Source organism: Cetorhinus maximus, chromosome 1 (genome assembly GCF_964194155.1).
Source record: "Cetorhinus maximus chromosome 1, sCetMax3.hap1.1, whole genome shotgun sequence".
In the NCBI taxonomy this organism is placed as follows: Eukaryota; Metazoa; Chordata; class Chondrichthyes; order Lamniformes; family Cetorhinidae; genus Cetorhinus; species Cetorhinus maximus.
Window position 1 is genome coordinate 2206294 of NC_135879.1, and position 21410 is coordinate 2227703.

Sequence of the window (21410 nt, forward strand, 5' to 3'; positions counted from 1 at the left end):
TATCAGAAGGCAGAGGAGGTTGCGGCGTACAAAAGCTGCTGTAGTTTTACACCCATGGCTCTTTTCAAGTTGACATTCAGCATTGGCGGCCTGGCCAGATGGGTTGAGAAGTCAGCTCATCCTGAGCCAGAATAAGTGGCAGCCTATCTCAATCTGTGACATTGGAGCTGGTCATTTACATTTGCTGTCGGTGTCTTGGTAAAAATGAAACGCCATTTTGAGGTGGTATTAATTGCTATCGGGGTGGGGGGAGCTGGTGTATCCAATGGATTCTGTATTGTGTGAAATCGTGTCTTGTTGGGCAGACAGCACCAGGATGCCTTAGGGGCCGGAGTTGACTGGTTCTCACACACACAAGTCTTAGTCAGCTCGTCGCTTAAAGTAAACTCCATTCAATTTGCCAAGCCTGGTGACCAGGAAGATCCATTTTCTGCTTCTGACCATTACAGTTATACCAGGCCTGTGTCTGGAGTATTGGGCACTGCACCCGATACAATTTTAAAAATTCATTCGTAGGACGTGGGTGTCGCTGGCTAGGCCAGCATTTATTGCCTATTCCTAATTGCCCCTGAGCTGCCTTCTTGAGCCGCTGCAGTCCCGTGTGGTGTAGGTACACCCACAGTGCTGTTAGGGAGGGAGTTCCAGGATTTTGACCCAGCGACAGTGAAGGAACAGCGATATATTTCCAAGTCAGGATAGTGAGTGGCTAGGAGGGGAACTTCCAGGCAGTGGTGTTCCCATCTATCTGTTGCCCTTGTCCTTCTAGATAGTAGTAGCTGTGGGTTTGGAAGGCGCTGTCGAAGAAGCCTTGGTGTGTTCCTACCATGCATCTTGTAGATGGTACACACTGCTGCCACTGTGCGTTGGTGGTGGAGGGAGTGAATGTTTGTGGATGGGGTGCCAATCAAGTGGGCTGCTTTGTCGTGGATTGTGTCAAGCTTCTTGAGTGTAGTGGGAGCTGCACCCATCCAGGCAAGTGGAGAGTGTTCCACCACACTCCTGACTTGTGCCTTGTAGGTGGCGGACAGGCTTTGGGGAGTCAGGAAGTGAGTTACTCACCACAGGATTCCCAGCCTCTGACCTGCTCTTGTAGCCACAGTATTTATATGGCTAGTCCAGTTCAGTTCAGTTTCTGGTCAATAGTAACCCCCAGGATGTTGATAGTGGGGGATTCAGCGATGGTAATGCCATTGAATGTTAAAGAGGGATGGTTAGATTCTCTCTTGTTGGAGGTGGTCATTGCCTGACACTTGTGTGGTGCGAATGTTACTTACCACAGGACATACCTAGGCAATTTTCTACATAGTTGGGTAGATGCCAGTGTTGTAGCTGGTACTGGAACAGCTTGGCTAGGGGAGCAGCAAGTTCTGGAGCACAAGTCTTCAGTACAATTGCCAGAATATTGTCAGGGCCCATATCCTTTGCAGTATCCAGTGCCTTCAGCCATTTCTTGATATCATGTGGAGTAAATCAAATTGGCTGAAGACCGGCATCTGTGATGCTGGGGAGCTCTGGAGGAGGCTGAGATGGATCATCCACTCGGCACTTCTTGCTGAAGATTGTAGCAAATGCTTCAGCCTTATCTTTTGCACAGATGTGCTGGGCTCCTCCATCATTGAAGATGAGGATGTTTGTGGAGCCTCCTCCTCCAATGAGTTGTTTAATTGTCCATCAACATTCACGACTGGATATGGCAGGATTGCAGAGCTTAGATCTGACCCATTGGTTGTGGGATCACTTAGCTCTATCTATCACTTGTTGCTGATGCTGTTTGGCACACAAATAGTCCTTTTTTGTAGCTTCATCAGGTTGACACCTCATTTTTAGGTGTGCCTGATGCTGCTCCTGACATGCCCTCCTGCACTCGTTATTGAACCAGGGTTGATCCCCTGGCTTGATGGTAATGGTAGAGTGGGGGATATGCCAGGCCATGAGGTTACAGATTGTGTTTGAGTACAATTCTGCTGCTGCTGATGGCCCACAGCGCCTCATGGATGCCCAGTCTTGAGCTGCTAGATCTGTTCGAAATCTATCCCAATTAGCACGGGGATAGTGCCACACAACATGATGGAGAATGTCCTCAATGTGAAGGCGGGACTTCGTCTCCACAAGGACTGTACGCTGGTCACTCCGACTGTTACAGTCATGGACAGATGCATCTGCGGCAGACAGATTGGTGAGGATGAGATCAAGTATGTTTTTCCCTTTTCAATTAACTATCAGTATCAGTTTTAAAGGTGGCATTCCTGAAGCCTATGCTAGAAAGAGCAGGCTTTCCCACTGCATCTTTCATAACTTTCCAATGTCCCAAAGTGTTTCACAGTCAATGTGCTTTTTGAAGTGTAGTCGGGTGTTCTTGTGGCACAGCGCGTAGTGTCCCAGCCTCTGGGCCAGAAGCTCCGGCTTCATGTCCCATTTCAGGACTTGATGGCCATGAAAGGTGCACTCGTAACGTGGCCAAACAAGTTGATTATTAACCTGTACAATACCTGTACCTTCCAATACTCCTGATGGCAGGTGGTAAGAGTGGGAGAGTTTCTGGTCAGCCACACTGCAGGAGGCAACAGCAACCACTGCAGTACTTTGCCAAGCGTAATCAGGGACCAATCCAATGGAAGTCTATGGTCACCAACGCCCTCCTAGGGCTTGGTGCCTGAACAGAAATTGTCACTGTGACAATGTTAGAAATGCAGCAGCCAATTTGTGCACAGCAAGCTCCCCCAATCAGACAACATGTTTGTGATGTTGGTTAAAGGATAAATATTGGCCTAGGACAATATGTAATACAAGTGTAAAAGAGTGTTAAAACCTCAAACACAGGAACAGAAAGCTGCCTTCCAGTCACTGACCACTTTCCATTCCCCACAAATTGCACGATGTTGATGTGTGTGGCTGTCCTCAGTGAGTATTGAAGGTTACTCATTTTGCAGTGGTGGTGATGGTGGTGACCAGTGCCTTTTAATATTTCTGACCTGGTTGCTCCCCTTGGAATAGTGTAGGGGGATGGAAGTTCTTGCATGGTTGTTGGTGCAGAGTCATACAGACCTTTCTATGTAGAAACAATAGTGAATAATGAGCCCTGGAGAAGGAGAAACTCGCTTTGCTGTGTTGTTGCCCTCATATTCAGCTGGCTAAAATAATTGAATTTCAAACAAAGAGCTTGTCTGACCAGTTCCATTCATTTGCCCATTGATTGTTTTAAAACAAGACCTTCGGACGTCAATGCCATTCACACTGTCATAAACTTTCCTGTTTCTCCAACATCAACAGCTTGCATTTATGTAGCGCCTTTACTGTCGTAAAACATCCCCAAACACTTCACAGGAATGGTTATCAAAACTAAAATTGGTCACTGAGCCAGGTAATGAAATATTCCAGCAGGTGACTAAAAGCTTGGTCAAAAAGGTAGGATTTAAGGAGTGTCTTAGAGGATGATGAGATGTGGAGGGGTTTAGGATGGGAATCCCAGAACTTATGACCCAAGCACAGCCGCCAGTGGTGGATTGATGGTGGAAATTGGGGGTGGTATTTAATGGAGGTGGCGGGAGTCTCAGCCCCTAGCTGGAGGGCTGACGAGAGCCCCACGCTACCCCTTTTAGGGAGGGCCCACCGGAATTAAATGTCACACAGGCACTTGACCGGCCTGGGGCGTGCCCTCCTCAGGAGCAAGGACACCAGAGACAGAAGCTCCTCCGCCAAGAGCTGCCAACCAATCAGAGGCCAGTGATCGGCAGTGGCGCCAGGGAGGTGGGGGTTCTGCTGGTAATGTACCCACCTGAGGTCCAGGACTGTCACTGGATCCCAAGCCTTGGGTGATTCATGGTGAGAGGTTGCCACAGGGTGTGAGGTTGTGCTAGAGGGGGCTCAGCAGCAAGGTCTGGGGTGAAGTTGCTCTGAGTGGTCCCCCCTTTCCAATGGCAGGACCCTCGCTCGGGTAACCGAGTGCCTTTTTACGAGAGACTCCACACTCCCACCCTGGGTTAATACCAGTGGCAGTGGGATGAGAAGATGGAGGATGGGAAGGCCATTCACGGCTCCACCTGGCACTGTCCCACCTGATTAAATGCCCCCCCCCCCCAGCCATCAAACCCACCACGGGGGAGGGTATTAAATTCCACCCTGCGGATGTGCAAGTGTCCAGGATTGGAGAATTGGATATCTCAGAGGGTTGTGGGGCTGGAGGAGATTACAGAGATAGGGAGGTCCACAGTCAGGGTGGGATTTGAAAAAGCAACAATGAGAATTTTAAATTTGAGGCCTTACCAGACAGGGAGCCAATGTCGATTAGCGACAGAGGGGTGATGATTGATCAGGACATGGTGGGAATTAAGCTATGGCACCAGACTTTTGGACAGATATCTGTTCATATGGTGAAACAGTAAATTACTGTGGATATTAAAAAGTAAAGTAACCACATGCAAAAAGCATTAGCAACCAACTCATGGGGGTCAATGCTGGTCAGATTGTGTGTGGTTGACCATCACCATCTGCTGACAATGAATGGGACTGCAACCACGATCTTTCAGTTTGAATCCACAAAAAATCTCTTAAAATGGAGTACAAATGCAGGATCATCTTTGGTAAGGGCAGCCAAAGATCTACTTGCACCCAACAGCAGATATGTGATCTACTGCCTATTAGGAACATATGCCATCTATTACAATATATATATATATAACATAAATACAATATGAGGACTGTGCAGAAACACTTCCCTTTGAGGTGGGGGTTTGTGGTGGGGAGTCCAAAACACAAGAATGTAAGTTTAAAATTTGAGCCAGGCCGTTCAGGGGTGATGTCAGGAAGCAATTCTTCACACAAAGGGGAGTGGAAACCTGGAACACTCTCTCTCTCTCTCTCTCTCTCTCTCTCTCTCTCCCCCCCCCCCCCCAGAAAGCTGTTGTGGCTGGGAGTAAGCTGAAAATTTCAAAGCTGAGATTGCTAAGATTTTTGTTGATAAAGAAATTAAAAGCTACAGAACCAAAGTAGGTAATTGGGAGCTAAGATACAGATCAGCCATGATCCAGTTGAATGACGGAATAGGCTTGAGGGGCTGAATGTTCCTGGTGGGTAAATATCCAGCCCATTATGCATGAACTAAAATGGGGGCGTTTGATAGCTTTATTCACCTGATGGGGAAAGGGATTCATGGTTTGGAATGCATCCCAGAAAACAGGAACACTAGACGCAGCAGAGCCAGTTAAAATTCACTGGTTATATTTGTTTAGACACATTGATTTCACGTCATTGCCCAGAGGTAACAATGAAAGAATCGATTATGTGAATAATACCAGTGGACTGAGGACAGGGAAGGTTTCTTTTCTGTTGTCTGTTATAACAAGGTTATGGCAGCATCTCTGGAGAGAGGGGGATCTCTCAGCCGACTCATTCCAACATTGCTCTCTGATTTCAATCGATTGATAACCCAATCAAAACAGTTAATGATTTTAACATATCGATATTATAGATCTTGCCAGCTGGACTGTTTTAATACAAAAAAGCAGTGTTTTGTAAAATTTGATTTAATAAATTATATAAAACACACGCAGCACAGAAGGAGGCAGTTCGGCCCATCATGCCTGTACCAGCTTTTTTAAAGAGATATCCAATTGGTCCCACCTGATGGACAATGACAGGCAGGAAAAGCCACTCTGGCCCATCCTACACTATTGTAATACTTTGCAGGTTGCGATATATTCACGCTGTGCCCCACCGAAAACCTTGAGATTTGACGGGGTAGCGGGGAGGACAAACTCCCCCCTCCCCCACGGATTTACAGACTCGAAACGTCGACCCTGTTTCTCTCTCCACAGATGCTGTCAGACCTGCTGAGATTTTCCAGCATTTTCTGTTTTTATTTCCCGTCACTCTCCAAATGTGAAATGCCCCTGACAGATTAAACCTGCTCTCACCCTAATTGTGGATTGTAGAATACCGCAATTCAACTTCGTCTTGAACTGGGGGTTGAGGTATTTGCAGCTCTTTTCACTTGTGAGTTACATGGCAGTTCACACACGAGACTCACGTTAAACCAGATGCCACTGTGAATTTGTATTGTGGAGACGATGGCCCCCTCACCCTGCCTGGCACAGTGATGCTGCAGCTTTCAAACACGTCTTTCATAAGATTCACAGCAAGCTGAGGGGTTGGAGATAAAATAATATCTGAGTGTCAGCTTCATTTAGTTGGTATCATCCTCACCTCTGAGCGCAGTCCCAGTGTGGACTGAGAGTGTTCCGACCTTATGTTAAAGATACCTGTTAAAAGTGACTATATTATTATGCCCATTCTGTGTCTATGCTGATATAGCTTCAATCATTTCTACATTTCATGAATTCATACCTACTGTTTGGATTAGTTCATGAATTTGCAGGTTGCAGGGGCCTATCCCAGGGTTCAGGGGCACCAGTTGTGTGGATAGACTAGAGAATTCTTCAGACTGGGATTGTTCTCCTTAGAGCAGAAAAGGGGGGACTTAGCAGAGATGTTCAAAACTTTGAAGCATTTTGTTAGAGTAAGTAAAGGGACACTGATCCAGTAGAAGAAGAATGGCAGCAGTGTGGACAATCCACAAGATGCACTGCAGGAACTCACCAAGGCTCCTTAGACAGCACCTTCCAAACCCATGACTACTACCATCTAAAAGGATAAGGGCAGCAGATAGATGGGAACACCAGCACCTCCCCTCCAAGTCACTCACCATCCTGACTGGGAAATATATCACCATTCCTTCACTGTCGCTGGGTCAAAATCCTGGAACTCCCTCCCTAACAGCACTGTGGGTGTGCCTACACCACATGGACTGCAGCGGTTCAAGAAAGCAGCTCACCACCACCTTCTCAAGGGGCAATTAGGGATGGGCAATAAATGCTGGCCTAGCCAGTGACACCCACATCCCATGAACAGATTAAAAAAAGCCAGAGGACACAGATTTAAGGCAATTGGCAAACAAATCATTGGTGAAATGAGGAGAATTTTTTTTAAATGCAGTGAGTTGTTATGATCTGGAATGTGGTGCCTGAAAGGGTGGTGGAAGCAGTTCAGGGCTCTGGGCAAAGAGCAGGGGGGTAGTGGGATTAATTGGATAGCCCTTTCAAAGAGCAAACACAGGCACAATGGGCTGAATGGACTCCTGCTCTTTATCATTGTGAATGTGAAACTTTGGAGTGGAAAAAGGAAGCAGATTTGTTTTTAAAATATCTACAATGAAACCAACAGGTGTGAAGGACAGGAACATTTTAAAGGGCTGGTGTGAGTCTGGCCTGTCACAGGGTTAATGCTGATTACATGATGGCACACAGACTACATTAGGCTATCTTTAGGGTATTGGGGCTTCCCCATTTTAGAGAGATAAGCCCCAAATCCTGAATCCCTGGAAGTGGTCGTCAGCCACATATCAGCATCCAGTCCACATCTTTAGAATGTCTAAACTGTTCTACTCGAAAATGAGGATGATTGTAACAGCAGCCATGGTCTCGTGGATGGGTGTAACCTCCTCGGCCTACGCCAGTGTAGAAAGCTAATTTCTGCTTTCACCAGATATTATCACCAACGACAGGCAGCAATTTGCAACCACCAGGAAATCCTCCAGAAGGCACATTCCTGGCTGGTGTTGGAAGGGGACACCCAGCTAAGATTGTATCTCGAGATACGAGCTCTGACCGTAAACGATTTATTTTGTGAAGTGATTGATTACGTGATACGGGCTTATTATGATCTGGAATGCAAAGCCTAACTAATAGGTGGTGGAAGCATATTCTATAGGTACTTTCTAAAGGGAACTGGGCCCCTTTAAAATGTTCCTGTCCTTCACAGCTGTTGGTTTCATTGTAGATATTTTAAAAACAAATCTGCTTCCTTTTCCCACTCCAAAGTTTCACATTTATAATGATAAAGAGCGGGAGGCCATTCAGCCCATTGTGCCTGTGTTTGTACTTGAAAAATAGTGGGAAGGTTTTCTCTGGCTAGTGAGTCCTGGGATGTTCAGAACTGTCTAAGATCATTTCTGTGCAGAGCGAGGAAGAGGCAAGAGGCTAGGGAAATGAAATTCCTACTTTATTACTACAAGAATCAGTTAATTGAGCTAGCATCCTTAGAAATGTAGACTACAGTACATGGTGTAGAAAAATACAGATTGGAAAAGTCAAGTACAAGAAACAAAATAATTGTGATTTAGTTCCATTTCTATTCTTCCATCTTTGTTGTTGGTTAGATTTTGGGAAGAGTTATTTACCATGGGGAAGCACAGGTGCAATGTTTAAATTATTTGAACTGGTCATTCTCCCACATGGGGAATCGGACCATGTTATGGGAAAATAAGGGACAGTGAATAATTAGACCGGGAAATGGAGGCTTATTTCAGCCCCATTTTAAAGTTATATATTCTGTTCTATTTTTATATTCTATTATAAATTTCTATTCTGCATCTACGGTGGAATATAGAATCGGACAAACTAGTTAGGCCATTCAGCCCATCTTTACATTGCTGGCTCTTTGAAAGATCTGTCCAGTTAGACCCACTCCCCTCTTCTTTCTCCCACTAGCGCTGCAAATAATTCCTTTCCAAATATTTATCCAGTTCCCTTTAGAAACTATCTATAGAATATGCTTCCACCACCTATTGTTAAGGCTTTGCATTCCAGATCATAATAAGCCCGTATAAACCTTCTCACATTGCAGTTCGCCCTCCTGTGGCAGTGCAGCACCCCCAGTGGCAGGAGAGTGTAAATACAATGTGACCAGTTTACATTAATTTCCACTGAGTTGCTAAGATTAACTTTTTATTGGAGAAAATTGACCATCTGTACAGATGTGATACAATAGATTGATTTGAAATTTATGATTGCTCTTTTTTCTGACAGGCTTGGTTTAATAAGTGGACTCCGTGACGGGTTACATGTGTGGGCTGCCCATTATCCTCTCCGGCTATTTGAAAGAAGGGAATGACATTGCTCTTTTTGGCATCACAGGCAGCAATAATGCTATAGACACTGGTTAGAAAATATGCCCAATATCCTGCCAAACATCCTGCAAGTGTGAGCTGAGCTCAGTGGGGAGCACTCTCACTCTGAGTTAGAATATTGTGAGTTCAAGTCCCACTTAAGGGGGCAGCCTGCATCTCAAGATGATGGTCTGCGCTGTGGTGGTCAACTCTGCGTTAGGCATCACCTGGCGTGGCTCAGGAGCTCCACTCTGGCCTGGTCGTCTCTGCTGCATTCACTGCAGAGGGAGACAGTGGGGCTGAGAAGGTGCACGACTCACTGGCCTCTGTATTCTCTCGGCCCTCCGCTCAGTCAGCTGAGCTCTTCCAATGAAAGAGGTTCCGGGGAATATGAAGAAGAACGTTTTTGTGCAGAGTGGTAATGACCTGGAACTCACTGCCCGCGAGGGGGGTGGAATCAGAGACGATGAATGATTTCAAAAGGAAATTGGATGGGCGCTTGCGGGGACCAAACTTGCAGGACTATGGTGGATAGAGCAGGTGGTGGGACTGAGGGGATTGCCCTTTCCAGAGCTTAGGCCTAGGTGGTGAAGTGATTAAAATTGGGGATGTTCAAGAGGTCAGATTTGGAGGAACACAGTGATCCCGTGGGGCTGGAGGAGGTTAGAGGCAGGCAGAAAGTAAGGCCTTGGAGAGATTTGGAAACAAAGATGAGAATCTTAAAATCACGGTGTGGCTAGACAGGGAGCCAGAAAGTGATGGGTGAACGGGAGTCTGTGCGAGTTCGAAATATCCTCACCTTCCTCCTTATAAAACATGTAAAGGGGGATCCCAAAGGACAAACCTGACCTCTACCATGAGCTGATGTCTTCCAGGGAGCCAATAATGAGATTTTAAATCTAAATTTTTACAAATTGTAGCTATTAGACGCTGAGCGACACTTACATAGAGACTCACAGAATGTACAGCGCTGGAACAGGCCATTCTGCCCATCTGGTCCATGTTGCTGTTTATGCTCCACACGAGCTCCTTCCCATCTCAACCCTCTCAGCACAACCTCCTATTCCTTTCTCCCTTGTATTTATCCAGTTCCCCACACATGTATTTATGCATTTTGTGATTGTGAGAAATCTTGTTTAAAATGCCATTCACACAGCTTTAACCAGTTTTGACCTGTTTTATTTCCAGTTACCCCGCTGTTTGTGAATTCCTACAACACAATAATTTATTATCAGTAATCCGAGCTCACGAGGCACAGGATGCTGGGTAGGTGTTTGTTTTTACATCAGAAATGTATTCTTGTTACTGTTTTAATTGAGTAATTAAATTCTGTGCAATGGAATTAATGCTGGGCCCCGGTGATCAATTTAAGTTTATTAATTTGGTCAATCAATAAACATTAGGTTCCTTAGTGATGGATTCCTGCAGAGTGATTTAAGTTGGGTGTAGCAGCAACGAACTCGAGATAATGATGAGCCAGGCTCTTGAATTAATTTAAATTCATCCAATGCTGAACAAGCCTAAAGTCCACCACACTGTATCATCTAGTTGTTTCTCCAATGTATCCAGACTCTCTCTGGAAGATTAAAGTGAAATATAAATAGAAAATGCTGGAAACACTCAGCAGGTCTAGCAGCAACTGTGAAGAGAGAAACAGAGTTAACATTTCAGTTCTGATAAAAGGGTCACAGGCCTGAAATGTTAGCTCTGTTCCTCTTTCCACAGATGCCGTCTGACCTGCTGAGTGTTTACAGCATTTTCTGTTTATATTCCATACTTCTCGGAGACAATAAGTTAAACCCCAGCCCAATAAGGGGCGAATTCTTCTCCGATCCCCTCAGGTCCAGGAGCTCCAGTTTTTCCTTACAAAGCCACTGACTTTCTTTATGATGTGCAGGAACCGCTCCTGCTCCCTCTTGGAGGGATACAGAGAGCAGAACCCAACACACCCACCAGCAACGCGACCTAGAAGCTCACACTATGACTACGTGTGCTTTTGGATCCTCCGCTGGGAACTTACGAACCCTAACCGCTGCTCCAAACTAACATGTGACAGTAAGGTCACGACACAGGTTCAGACTGGTAAAGGGCAACATTAGCCTTGTCATTAGAAATTTCTTCATGTTGAGAATTATTGACAATGTGGGATTGGCTTCCTCAGAGGGCATTGGAGGCAAAACCCCTGGAGACTTTCAAGCTATATTACAAAGTTGTGAAAGAATTGTAACATCTTTATTTATGGGTGTGCTAAGATGACGTGTGCAGCCTTTAGGACTCTTCTCAATCTAAATCCCCAGGCTCCGTTTGAACTAAATGACAATCCACGTACTTAACTTTCCTTAGTCATCCGGACCGAACTAACCATTGGTCACTGCAGGTCCAAAAAGGGAATCAATCAACAACAAAAAGGCAGGTGAATGGCAAATTTTTAATAATGCTGGTAGACTTTGGCTAATAGACAGTAAGAAATGGTAAAGGAATGGTCACCTTTTCGTCTAACCGTGATTTACTGACATTCACAGGTATCGAATGTACAGAAAGAGCCAAACAACAGGCTTCCCTTCACTAATTACCATCTTTTCAGCTCCCAACTATCTGGATGTCTACAATAACAAAGGTATGAGAATGTACATCACTTGGATTATTGGCTGCCTAATTAATGTGCTGCTAAGTTGTTTGAAGGACTCCCTTAGACTAAGATTCCTAGAAGGGTCTGATCATGGAGTACTCGAGGGAAACAGTACACCTTCTGGCTATATTTGAAGGGAATTATTTGCAATACTGAATTTTCTTTTTAAATGTTGATTGTTTGATAATTGGACTGCCACCTGGAGATTTCCCAAGCCTGACACTGAAAAAGCTTCACGTATTTGCTTCAAACCGTGTGAGTGTGTCTCACCAGATGTGCTGCTACAAATAAGCACACTATTACCCTGTTTATAAAAAGCAAGAAATGGGATGAGGTGAGAGAAATTTAGAGCTTAGTTTGTGTTTCAGCTCCTAACCCATCAGTGTAACAAATTAAGGATGGTGTATAAAAGTTTAGAAATCCTGCTATGTCATTGTTGTAAAATACGAACAGGTGACTTGAACATTTTAACGCAGACTTTGTTTGGACACATTTCACGTGTGTTGGGCTATAATCTAATCCAGTTGCAATAGAAAATTCCTTTGAATGGGCTGCTAGTCTTCTGCTTTTGAAGACCCTAACGATAGTTCCTTATTCAATTTGAGATGGTAAGCGACATTCCTCAATATCAAGCTAACTTAGGGAGCTTCAAGGTATTCCTATGCCTTGAGCATCTTGTACTTTAACGTTAAGTAATTATCACAATAATTATAACATAAAAATATTTCTGCTTGTATACGTTCCTCAAACTTGGCTGTCGATTTTGGGCAATGTATATGAAATGCTTCCCAGTTATCATTCATGACTGTCGAGCCTTATTGATCCGTGCTTCAGTTGTGTGCTCTCAGCCTTTGTAGCAGCGGACTCCTGTTGATAGTATAGTGTGAACAATATTTTTGAGTACATAGGATGCTGACCTGGTGTGCAATCCAGCAGTAAGGCCTTGTTCGTATTATTTGAGGTTAAATTGATGCACTGCCTGCTGAGATTGCAATCATCAAAAGGCGTTTGTACAAAACTGTTACATTTCATCAAATACCAGCATAGTCACTGATGTGGTGTAAAAACAGGCTGAGGTGGTGAGTGATCATTCCCAAATAGTTTTGTGTTACAAAATTCATTCTTCATAGAATCCAACAGCACAGAAGGAGGCCATTCAGCCCATCATACCTTTGTCGTCTCTTTGAAAGAGCTAGCTAATTAGTCCCACTCCCCTACCGTACCGCACCCTCGCCTTTGAATCAGAGGGTTGTGGGTTCATGTCCCACTCCCGGAAACCAAGAACTGTGATTGTACTCGAAAGAGTTACAATCTGTGACTGTTGATAACTCCCCTACCGTACCCCATAGTTCTGCAATCCTTTTCCTTTTCAAATTATTCACTTAGTTCCATATCTCTCCTCATTTTTGCTAGGAATAAATCTGCTGTAGTTCAACCTCATTGTTCGATAAACAGAGTGAGGGTTGCGTTATATTATTGAGAGTGTGTAACTTGTTTGTTAGCACAGTCTGATGTCTCCCAACCTCCTGTGCTGTTAACATCGGTTAGGGCCCATTTGAACTTTTCACGGTTAACTCTGGTTGCTTTCTGTTATGCGAAATAATAGTTTCCAGCCACACACACAAATTATTGGCCGAGAATTTCCTGGAGTGCAGCATTTTGTGGTGTACCCCGTTAGTTAGATTCCTTCCCGTACCCTTCAGCTCCAAACTGTCTCTCTGTGTCTGGCGGTGTGAGCGGTAAGGGTAAGGGGGCCTCTGGGCACAACAGTCAACCCCACTCAATCCCTGGAGTCCGACAAGATTATTCCACCTGCCTCTGCCCTGCCCAACTTCACCTGCCTTCAGTTCAAGCGCCTTTCAGTACAAAATAATGAAGGGGCTGGATATCGTGCCTTTAGATAGATTGTGTCACTTAATGGCTTTGGGGGGCTAGAGGAGACATGAGGTTAAACTGTGTAAGATTAGAATTGGATTAGGTGTTGGGCTGGTGGCATTTTCAGAAGGGGAGGGAGGGAATTGTTTGGTGATAATGCTCTGTCCATCATGGTGAACAGATCAGGCCCAATGGACCAGCTGCTTTCCCCACCTATCAATTTTCAATTCTTGGTGACAGTTTGCACTAACCTCTGGAATAATTTGGGGATCTGGGTCTGCGCCTTTTTGTCACCAAAGCATCGTCTTTATTCTCTGCTTTCATTAATTCTTGTTGAGAACCAGAATGTTTTAGTCTCCATTTTATAAACGAGGTTATTGGGGCCTGGAGATGGTCCAAAAAAGACTCTCAAAAGTGATACCAGAACTGAGAGTTTATAACTATCAGAGAAGATTGAACAGGCTGTGACTCTCCTCACCAGCAAAGCGAAACAAGGGAGTGACCTCATAGAGGTCTTTAAAATGATGAAAGATCTTGATAGGGTAAATGTGGAGAAGCTGCTTCCACTTGTGGGTGAGACCAAAACTAGGGTCTATAAATATAAGGTAGCCACTAATAAATCCGATCGGGAATTCAGGAGAGGGAGTGGCGAGAATGTGGAACTCGCTACCACAGGGAGTGGTTGAGGTGAGTAGTATAGATACTTTTAAGGAGAAGCTGGATAAACACATGAGGCAGAAAGGAAGAGAAGGATGTGTCGATAGTGGGAGATGAAGAGGAGAATGGGAGGAGGCTCGTGTGAAGCATAAACACCAGCACAGAGCAGCTGGGCCGAATGGCCTGTTTCTGTGCTGTAAATTCTATGAAATCCTATGCAAGTGTACTTTAGAGAACCAGGAAGGATATAAATATTGAAACCTTTTTTTAAAATAAGTTATTAAACTTCATTTTCTCATTAGTCATCTGTGCCTGAACCGTTGTAATATTTGTGATTTACCCAAAAACCACATACATCCCTGAGCATGGTCCTCCATTTGTGAACTGATACCGAAGCCGGTTACAATAATTGCCACCACCTGAACCTTTTATTATGGTTTTTACTTCTTATAAATGTTTTATGACCAGATCAGATGTTTACAACATGAGTGGATATTATTCCATTAGCATCTTTGTACACAACGCATTAACCTCTCACCTTATGAAATATTGAAATTGCTTTTTTGAATTATTCTAATTAAAAATACATTAGACAGATGACACCAACAACATCTTATATTTATATAGCACCTTTAATGTAATAAAATGTTCCTGGTGCTTCACAGGAGCATTATAAAGCATGACGCTGAGCCATATAAGGAGATAACTAAAAGCTTGGTCAAAGAGGTAGGTCTGAAGGAGTGTCTGAAAGGGAGAAAGAGAGAGGCAGGAAGGTTTAGGGAGGGCATTCCAGACCTTCGGGTGTGGGCAGGTGTGAGCACAGCCTCCAGTGGGGGAGTGATTAAAATTGTGGATGCTCAAGAGGCCAGAATTGGACGACTGCAGAGATCTTGGCAGGGCTGGAAAAGATTACAGAGGTAGGGAGGCAATGAGGTCATGGAGGGATTGGAAAACAAGGATGAGAATTTTAAAATCAAGGCGTTGCTTTACTGGGAGTCAATGTAGGTCAGTGAGCAGAGGGGTGACAGGGGAATGGGACTTCTTACAAGTTAAGACACAGGCTGCAGAGATTTGGATGACCTCAGGTTTATGGAGGGTAGAATATGATTTTGACAAATAGTCTCCAACTTGTAACCTATTTCCAGTGAAGGACTTGCTACTTTAATGAGGCTTCTTTTTAAGATGGATGGCCGTTTATAATGTTTATCAGCCCTTTACTCTGAAATAAGTGGGTCAGTCAGCCTGAAGGCTGTACACACTCGATTGTGTTTGGTGTCTCCTACTGGTTGCTGTCTGTCCCTAGCCTCCAAACCTACCCTGGGTTCTTGTTCACCAGAACCGTTAAGTGAAAGCCTATTCCCTAGTCTTCAAATCCATCCATGGCTCTGCTCCGTCCTGTGACTGCAGCCTCTTCTGGACATTTCCTAACCATCCTATCGATCTTCAGTCTCCCGGTTTGGGCCTCCTGTTCTTCATACACCACCGACACCTGCCCACACACTCCACCGCGTTTGGCCAACAAAACCCGGTGTCCTCTCGGCAAACCTGCCTCCAGTTCTTTCTGCCTTTACCCCACCTTTTAAAATTCTCCCCAAATTCCAGTTGATCACACAAGCCTCCAATCAGAGTGCAAGGAGGCCATTCGGCCCATTGTGCCTGTGCTGGCTCTTTGAAAGAGCAATCCAATTACACCCATTCCCCTGCTTTTTTCCCTGTAACCCAACAAACTTCCCCTTCAAGTATTTATCCAAATTCCTTTTGAAAGTTATTATTGAACCTCCTTCCACCGCTCTTTCAGGCAGCACTTTCCAGATCATCATAACTCACTTCATTAAAACATGTCGGTTCCTCTCCCTCACAGGTTCTTTCACCCAGTTATTTTATATTTGTCTCCTCTGGTTTCTGACCCCTCTGCCAGTGAAAACAGTTTCTCCATATTTACTCTGTCAAAACCTCATGATTTTGAACACCTCTATCAAATCTCACTTTACTTAACCTCCTCTGCTCTAAGGAGAACAATCTCCAGTCTCTCCACATTAACTGAAGCCCCTCACCCCTGCTAAATCTCCTGTGCACCCTTGACATCCTTCCTCAATTGTGAAGCCCAGAATTGGACACAACGCTCCAGCTGAGGCCTAACCAGTGACCTACAAAGATTTAGCATAACCTCCTTGCGTTTGTACTCAACGAGCATTCCCGGCCTTTCTGAAATTTTACAGGGCGTGGAGGAGTGGCCCACCTGCCCATGGGGCTTTTGAAGCCCTTAAATGGCCAATTACTAGCCACTTAAAGGCCTCTTGCCACGGCTGCTGCTATTTTACCCTCTTTGGGGGAGGAGGGCAGGGGTTGGTGGGGTGTCCATAACATGCAGGAAACCTGGTAGCTTTACCTGCGCAGGCTGGTGTCATGTAAGGGGGGTGGTGACCTCATTTGTGGGCCCCCTCGGTCCTTTGGAGGCACTTTCCCCCAAAGGTTATTCCTCAGGCCCTTTAACCCTCTCCCCTGCCTCTTGAACCTGGGCCCCTGCCTCCCTCTTCCCATCCCTCCCTCATCCCCCTCGCCAAGACCCCTGACCCCTGGATTTACCTGTTATTCTGAGTTGTTCAGTATTGGGAACTAGCTGTAATCCCAGCAGTGGCTACCACTCCCACCTAGCACTGCCTGTAACCCCGGCAGAACTGCCTGTAACCCTGGCAGAACTGCCTGTAATCCCAGAAGTGGCTACCACTCCCACCTAGCACTGCCTGTAACCCCGGCAGAACTGCCTGTAACCCCGCCAGAACTGCTTGTAATCCCAGCAGTGGCTACCACTCCCAGCCAGCACTGCTGGGACTACAGAGCTGCTGGCCAGTCCAATTGGCTGGCAACACCCTGAGGGGGCAGGAGTTTCCTCCTGAGAAAGGGGCGGAAGTCTTGCTTTAAAGCAATTAATGCTGCTCCCAGCGCTAAGATGCTAAGGGGCAGCTGTCTGGGTCATGGGCAGGTTCCCTCCCCCCCCATAACTTTTAGCTGGGAAGGGCAGAGACCCCTGGCACTCGATAAAGTTCCAGCCTCTATTCCAGTCTCTATTTAAGAAGCTCAGGACCTGTTCTTTTAACAACCTTGTCAGCGTGTCTTGTGTCCACTCCCCGGTCTCTCTGTCCCTGCAGCCTTTTGAAATTGTGTGCTTCCTAAACCCCTTTCGCTGGCTCATCATTCTCCCTGTTAGTAACACTGTGACTTGAGCCTTGTATATGAAAGGCCCTTTACAAACACAGGTTATCTACAAAGAACATGAGTGAGAACTTCCATTAAAGTTAGGGAGCAAATAAAATGTTTAAAATGGCGACTAGTTTTATGGGCATTGTGACCATTGACCTGGAATGTTGTGTTCTTGCCCTCGCTCCTGTGTGAATGTCCAGTCAGTGAGCCGTGAACACTTGTTTCTCTTCCTGCAGAATGACGGAGTTTCCTTTTTGCATCCCAGCGCGGTGTGTGGGTGTAGAAAGTGAGATTCCTTGTTCCCACCCTGTGAGCCTGGTGGGTTTTGGAAGTGAAAGGTCAGAGTATCTGTTACTGTTTCCGGAAAGATCAAAAAAAACTAGAGCCAGAGCTCAGGAGCCCAGCCAGGATAAATGGGGCCTGTCACATCCACCAGAAGAATGCACAAGGAAATAGTCTGTGTTTTCCTAATAACTGGCCTGATTTTGAACATCAAGCATCAATGCTAATGACCCTCAAAGCAGTAAACTTTGTTACTTAAAGGGGCACTATCTCATTTGTTAAGTAATCAGCACATCACTGAGGCCGTTTTGTATCATGATTATAGTTAAAATGACTCTTTTCCTCCTTCCCCAATTAAAAAAAATGCTTTGCCCAGTCATCTCTGACTGAACCTTATGATGGAGACTGACTCCTTTAAAGAAGATAATATCAGTGATTGTATGCCTCAGAACTTCAGTGGTTTCTTTATGCAAAGAATCATCAACAACAACTTTCATTAAATAGCACCTTTAATTTTAATGCCCCCGCAGACCGACTGAAAACTCCTGCCCTAAGAGTCTGGCTGAGAGCCCTTTAAATATAAAGGTCAGGTGAAAAAACGTACAGACCTGGAAACCCGAGTTAGCACTGGAGGAAGGTTGAACAGCTCAGCACCAGCCAGGCAGACTCTGTTAGTCATCACTCCCACTAAAATAATCTTTAGCCTTGTTAAATCGGTTTTAATTTTCTTGTTTTGTCTAGTTCAGATTTTCATTTTTTTTTTTCTTTTTACTTGCTGCTCAGCCGTCAGTTTAGTTCCTGCTGTCTGCATGGTCCATTTGTGATTCTGTCAAAGTTCTGGTTATAAATACTAACCCACCTTGAGATCTCCGACAATCCAGCTGCATTAATGTGTTTGCGTAGTGTTTCATTACAGCCATCGTAATTCGAATGCCCGAAGCATGAATTAATTGGCCTGTTCTGTCTCATCAGGTTTTCATTAAAACTTGAGTTAAGCAAAATATTTTCGTAGTTTTCTGTTTTAATTATGAACTTAATGTGATTTTTGGGTTGTGGGTGGGGTGTGTGTATGTACCTATGTGTGTACCTGTTTGTGCATTTGTGTATCTGTGTATGTGTGCATGTGTATATCTGCGTGTGTATATCTGTGTGTGTGTGTAAAAATCTGTGTGTGTGCGTGCGTATCTGTGTGTGTGTGTGTATATCTTTATGTGTGTGTATATCTGTGTGTGTATATATCTGTGTGAGTGTACATACATATCTGTGTGAGTGTACATCTGTGTGTACATCTGTGCGTGTGTATCTGTGTGCATGTATCTGTGTGTATGTGTGTGTGTGTGTGTATATCTCTGTGTATGTGTGTGTGTATGTGTGCATGTGTGTCTGTGTGTGTGTGTATATATGCGTGTGTGTGTGTGTGTGTGTGTTATAAATTCTGTTCACTAATGGCAAGAGAAGTATGCTGGAGAAATAGGCAGTAAGAGCGGGAGAGTTTCTGGTCAGCCATACTGCAGAAGGCAACAGTAACCACTGCAGTGCTTTGCCAAGTGGAATCATGGATCAATCCAATGGAAGCCCATGGTTGCCAACGCCCTCTTAGAGCCTGGTACCTGAAGGAGGAGGAGATTGATAGGGGAGATGAAGTAGCTTGGGAGGAGGCTGATGTGGAGCAGAAACACCATTGTGGACCAACTGGGCCAAATAGCCTGTTTCTGGGCTGTAAAAACTTTGTTAAGTTTCCTCTCTAATTTTGAATATCTGACTTAAATCAGATTAAACATTTTGTTGCTGGTAGGTGGTTTTACCAAGGGTAAACGGTACCAAGGTTTTACCTCCATAACATCACCCGTCTCCACCCTGCCCACACTCATCTCCGACTGAAACTCTTGGCCTTGCCTTTGTTACATCCGGACTTGTCTATTCCAGTTCACTCCTGGGCAGTCTGACTCCTCGAGCTTATCCAAAACTCTGCTGTCTGCATCCTAACTCTGAGTCCCATTCACCCAACATACCTTTGCTCGCTGACCCACGCTGACTAGACTCTTTTTTCTGACAAATAAACAAAAACATTCAAAGAATTATTTTTTCAAATCAATACCATTTTTTAATTTAATGCCCCATTGGTTTTTCTCCTGGGTTTTTGCTCGCTGCAATGCTTTGGAGACTCCAGGGCAGCCTGGAGCATTGGTAACCCTAACAGCCATTGCACAGGTGTCTGACAGGTCTGTCCTGCTGAGCTAGGCCCAGGTGTCAGCAACCTGAGGCTCCGGAACTGCACGCCACACGGTAAGGCCGCGTCCAGCTCCCAACTGTCCAGTTATATCCAGACATCGAACAACCACCACAGGAATCCAACAGCAGAAATCACAGGAAAATAAAAGTTACTTTTTTTTCATGTTTATGCATCCATATTAGTTATAGAATCATAGAATGGTTACAGTGCAGAAGGAGGCCATTCAGCCCATCATGTCTGTGCCAGCTATCTGCAAGAACAATTCACCTAGTCTCACTTCCCCCGTCTTTCCCTGTAGCCCTGCAAATTTTTTCTCTTCAGATAATTATCCAATTCTCTTTTGAAAGCCTTAGTTGAATGTGCCTCCTCCACATGCTCAGGCAGGGCATTCCAGATCCTAACCATTCGCTGTGTCAAAATGTTTTTGCTAAAGTCGCCTTTGTTTCTTTGCCATTCACCTTAAATCTGTGCTCCCTCGTTCTCGATCCTTGCAACAATGGGAACAGTTTCTCCCTATCTACCCTGTCCAGACCCCTCATGGTTTTGATCACCTCTATCAAATCTCCCCTCAACCTTCTCTTCAAGGAAAACAGTCCCGGCTTCTCCAATCTGTCTGTGTAACTGAAGTTCCTCATCCGTTCTCGTGACTATGCTCATCTCCTGTTTTCAGCATTCATCTCATTTTCTTTTACATTTTTTTACCCACCACAATATCTTCGATTTTATTTATTTTTTGATTTAAAAGCAATAGCGTTGGGTATTAATAATAAAAATGTTAATACAATAAATAGATAGTATTTCTTGTATCTTATTGCAAATACATGCAATAAAATTTTATAGAACAAAATGCATTCATATATTTAACTATTATTGTTATTATTGGCATTTGAATAACATGTTGTGCCTCTTGGGATAATGCAATTTTCAGTGAATTTTAGAAATGGCCCTTCTTGTTAATAAGGCTGCTGATCCCTGAGTAAATCTATCTATTGGGTAGAGTGTTTAGGTAGCCATTTAATTTAGCTGTTTTGCTTTTTGGCATTGATGGATAAATATATATATATATATATATATTCGCACTGAGCGAGGGAGGAGAGGAGAAAGCACTAGATGCGTTAGACTGGCTTTTACCTGTTTAAACCAGAAATGCAACATGAACATTTGAGCAGTTGTGTGATTGAAAACCAGCCTATCTAACTGCTGGCAAGTGTGGCCATCCTCTCCTGCTCATGGCACAATAAAGAAATAAGTGACTTTTTTTGACTTAATTCAAAGGAAACCCGTCATGGTGTGAATTTTTCATATCTGAAAGGAAAGCTTTATAACTTCCCAATTTTGTTTCTTATATGTTAGGTGATCGCCGATGGAATTGTATATGTTTATTGATAGGGTAGCCATGATTATCACTCAGCTTTACGATCATTTTCTAAGGCAAATGTTCTAATATCTCCTTGTGGACGGGTGTTATATTTTAACACTCCTTTGAAACTCCCAGGGGCAGGAGTAGGCTATACCACTCCTTTTGCCTTCCCTATTATTCAATAAGATCAAGGCTGATCTTCTACTTCGACTCCATCTTCCCGGACCTCTTG

At 44.5% G+C, this 21410-nt stretch overlaps 1 protein-coding gene across 3 annotated transcripts in view; it reads left to right on the forward strand.

The window, feature by feature from the left end:
- LOC144694479 (protein phosphatase 3 catalytic subunit alpha) overlaps positions 1 to 21410 on the forward strand; it is a 324803-nt gene that overhangs the window by 249787 nt on the left and 53606 nt on the right. For all 3 annotated transcript variants that reach the window (XM_078564995.1, XM_078565086.1, XM_078565169.1), the window contains 2 exons: positions 10130 to 10207; positions 11464 to 11558. In XM_078564995.1, coding sequence (XP_078421121.1) covers positions 10130 to 10207; positions 11464 to 11558 — 173 coding nt within the window. The remainder of the gene's footprint in view (positions 1 to 10129; positions 10208 to 11463; positions 11559 to 21410) is intronic.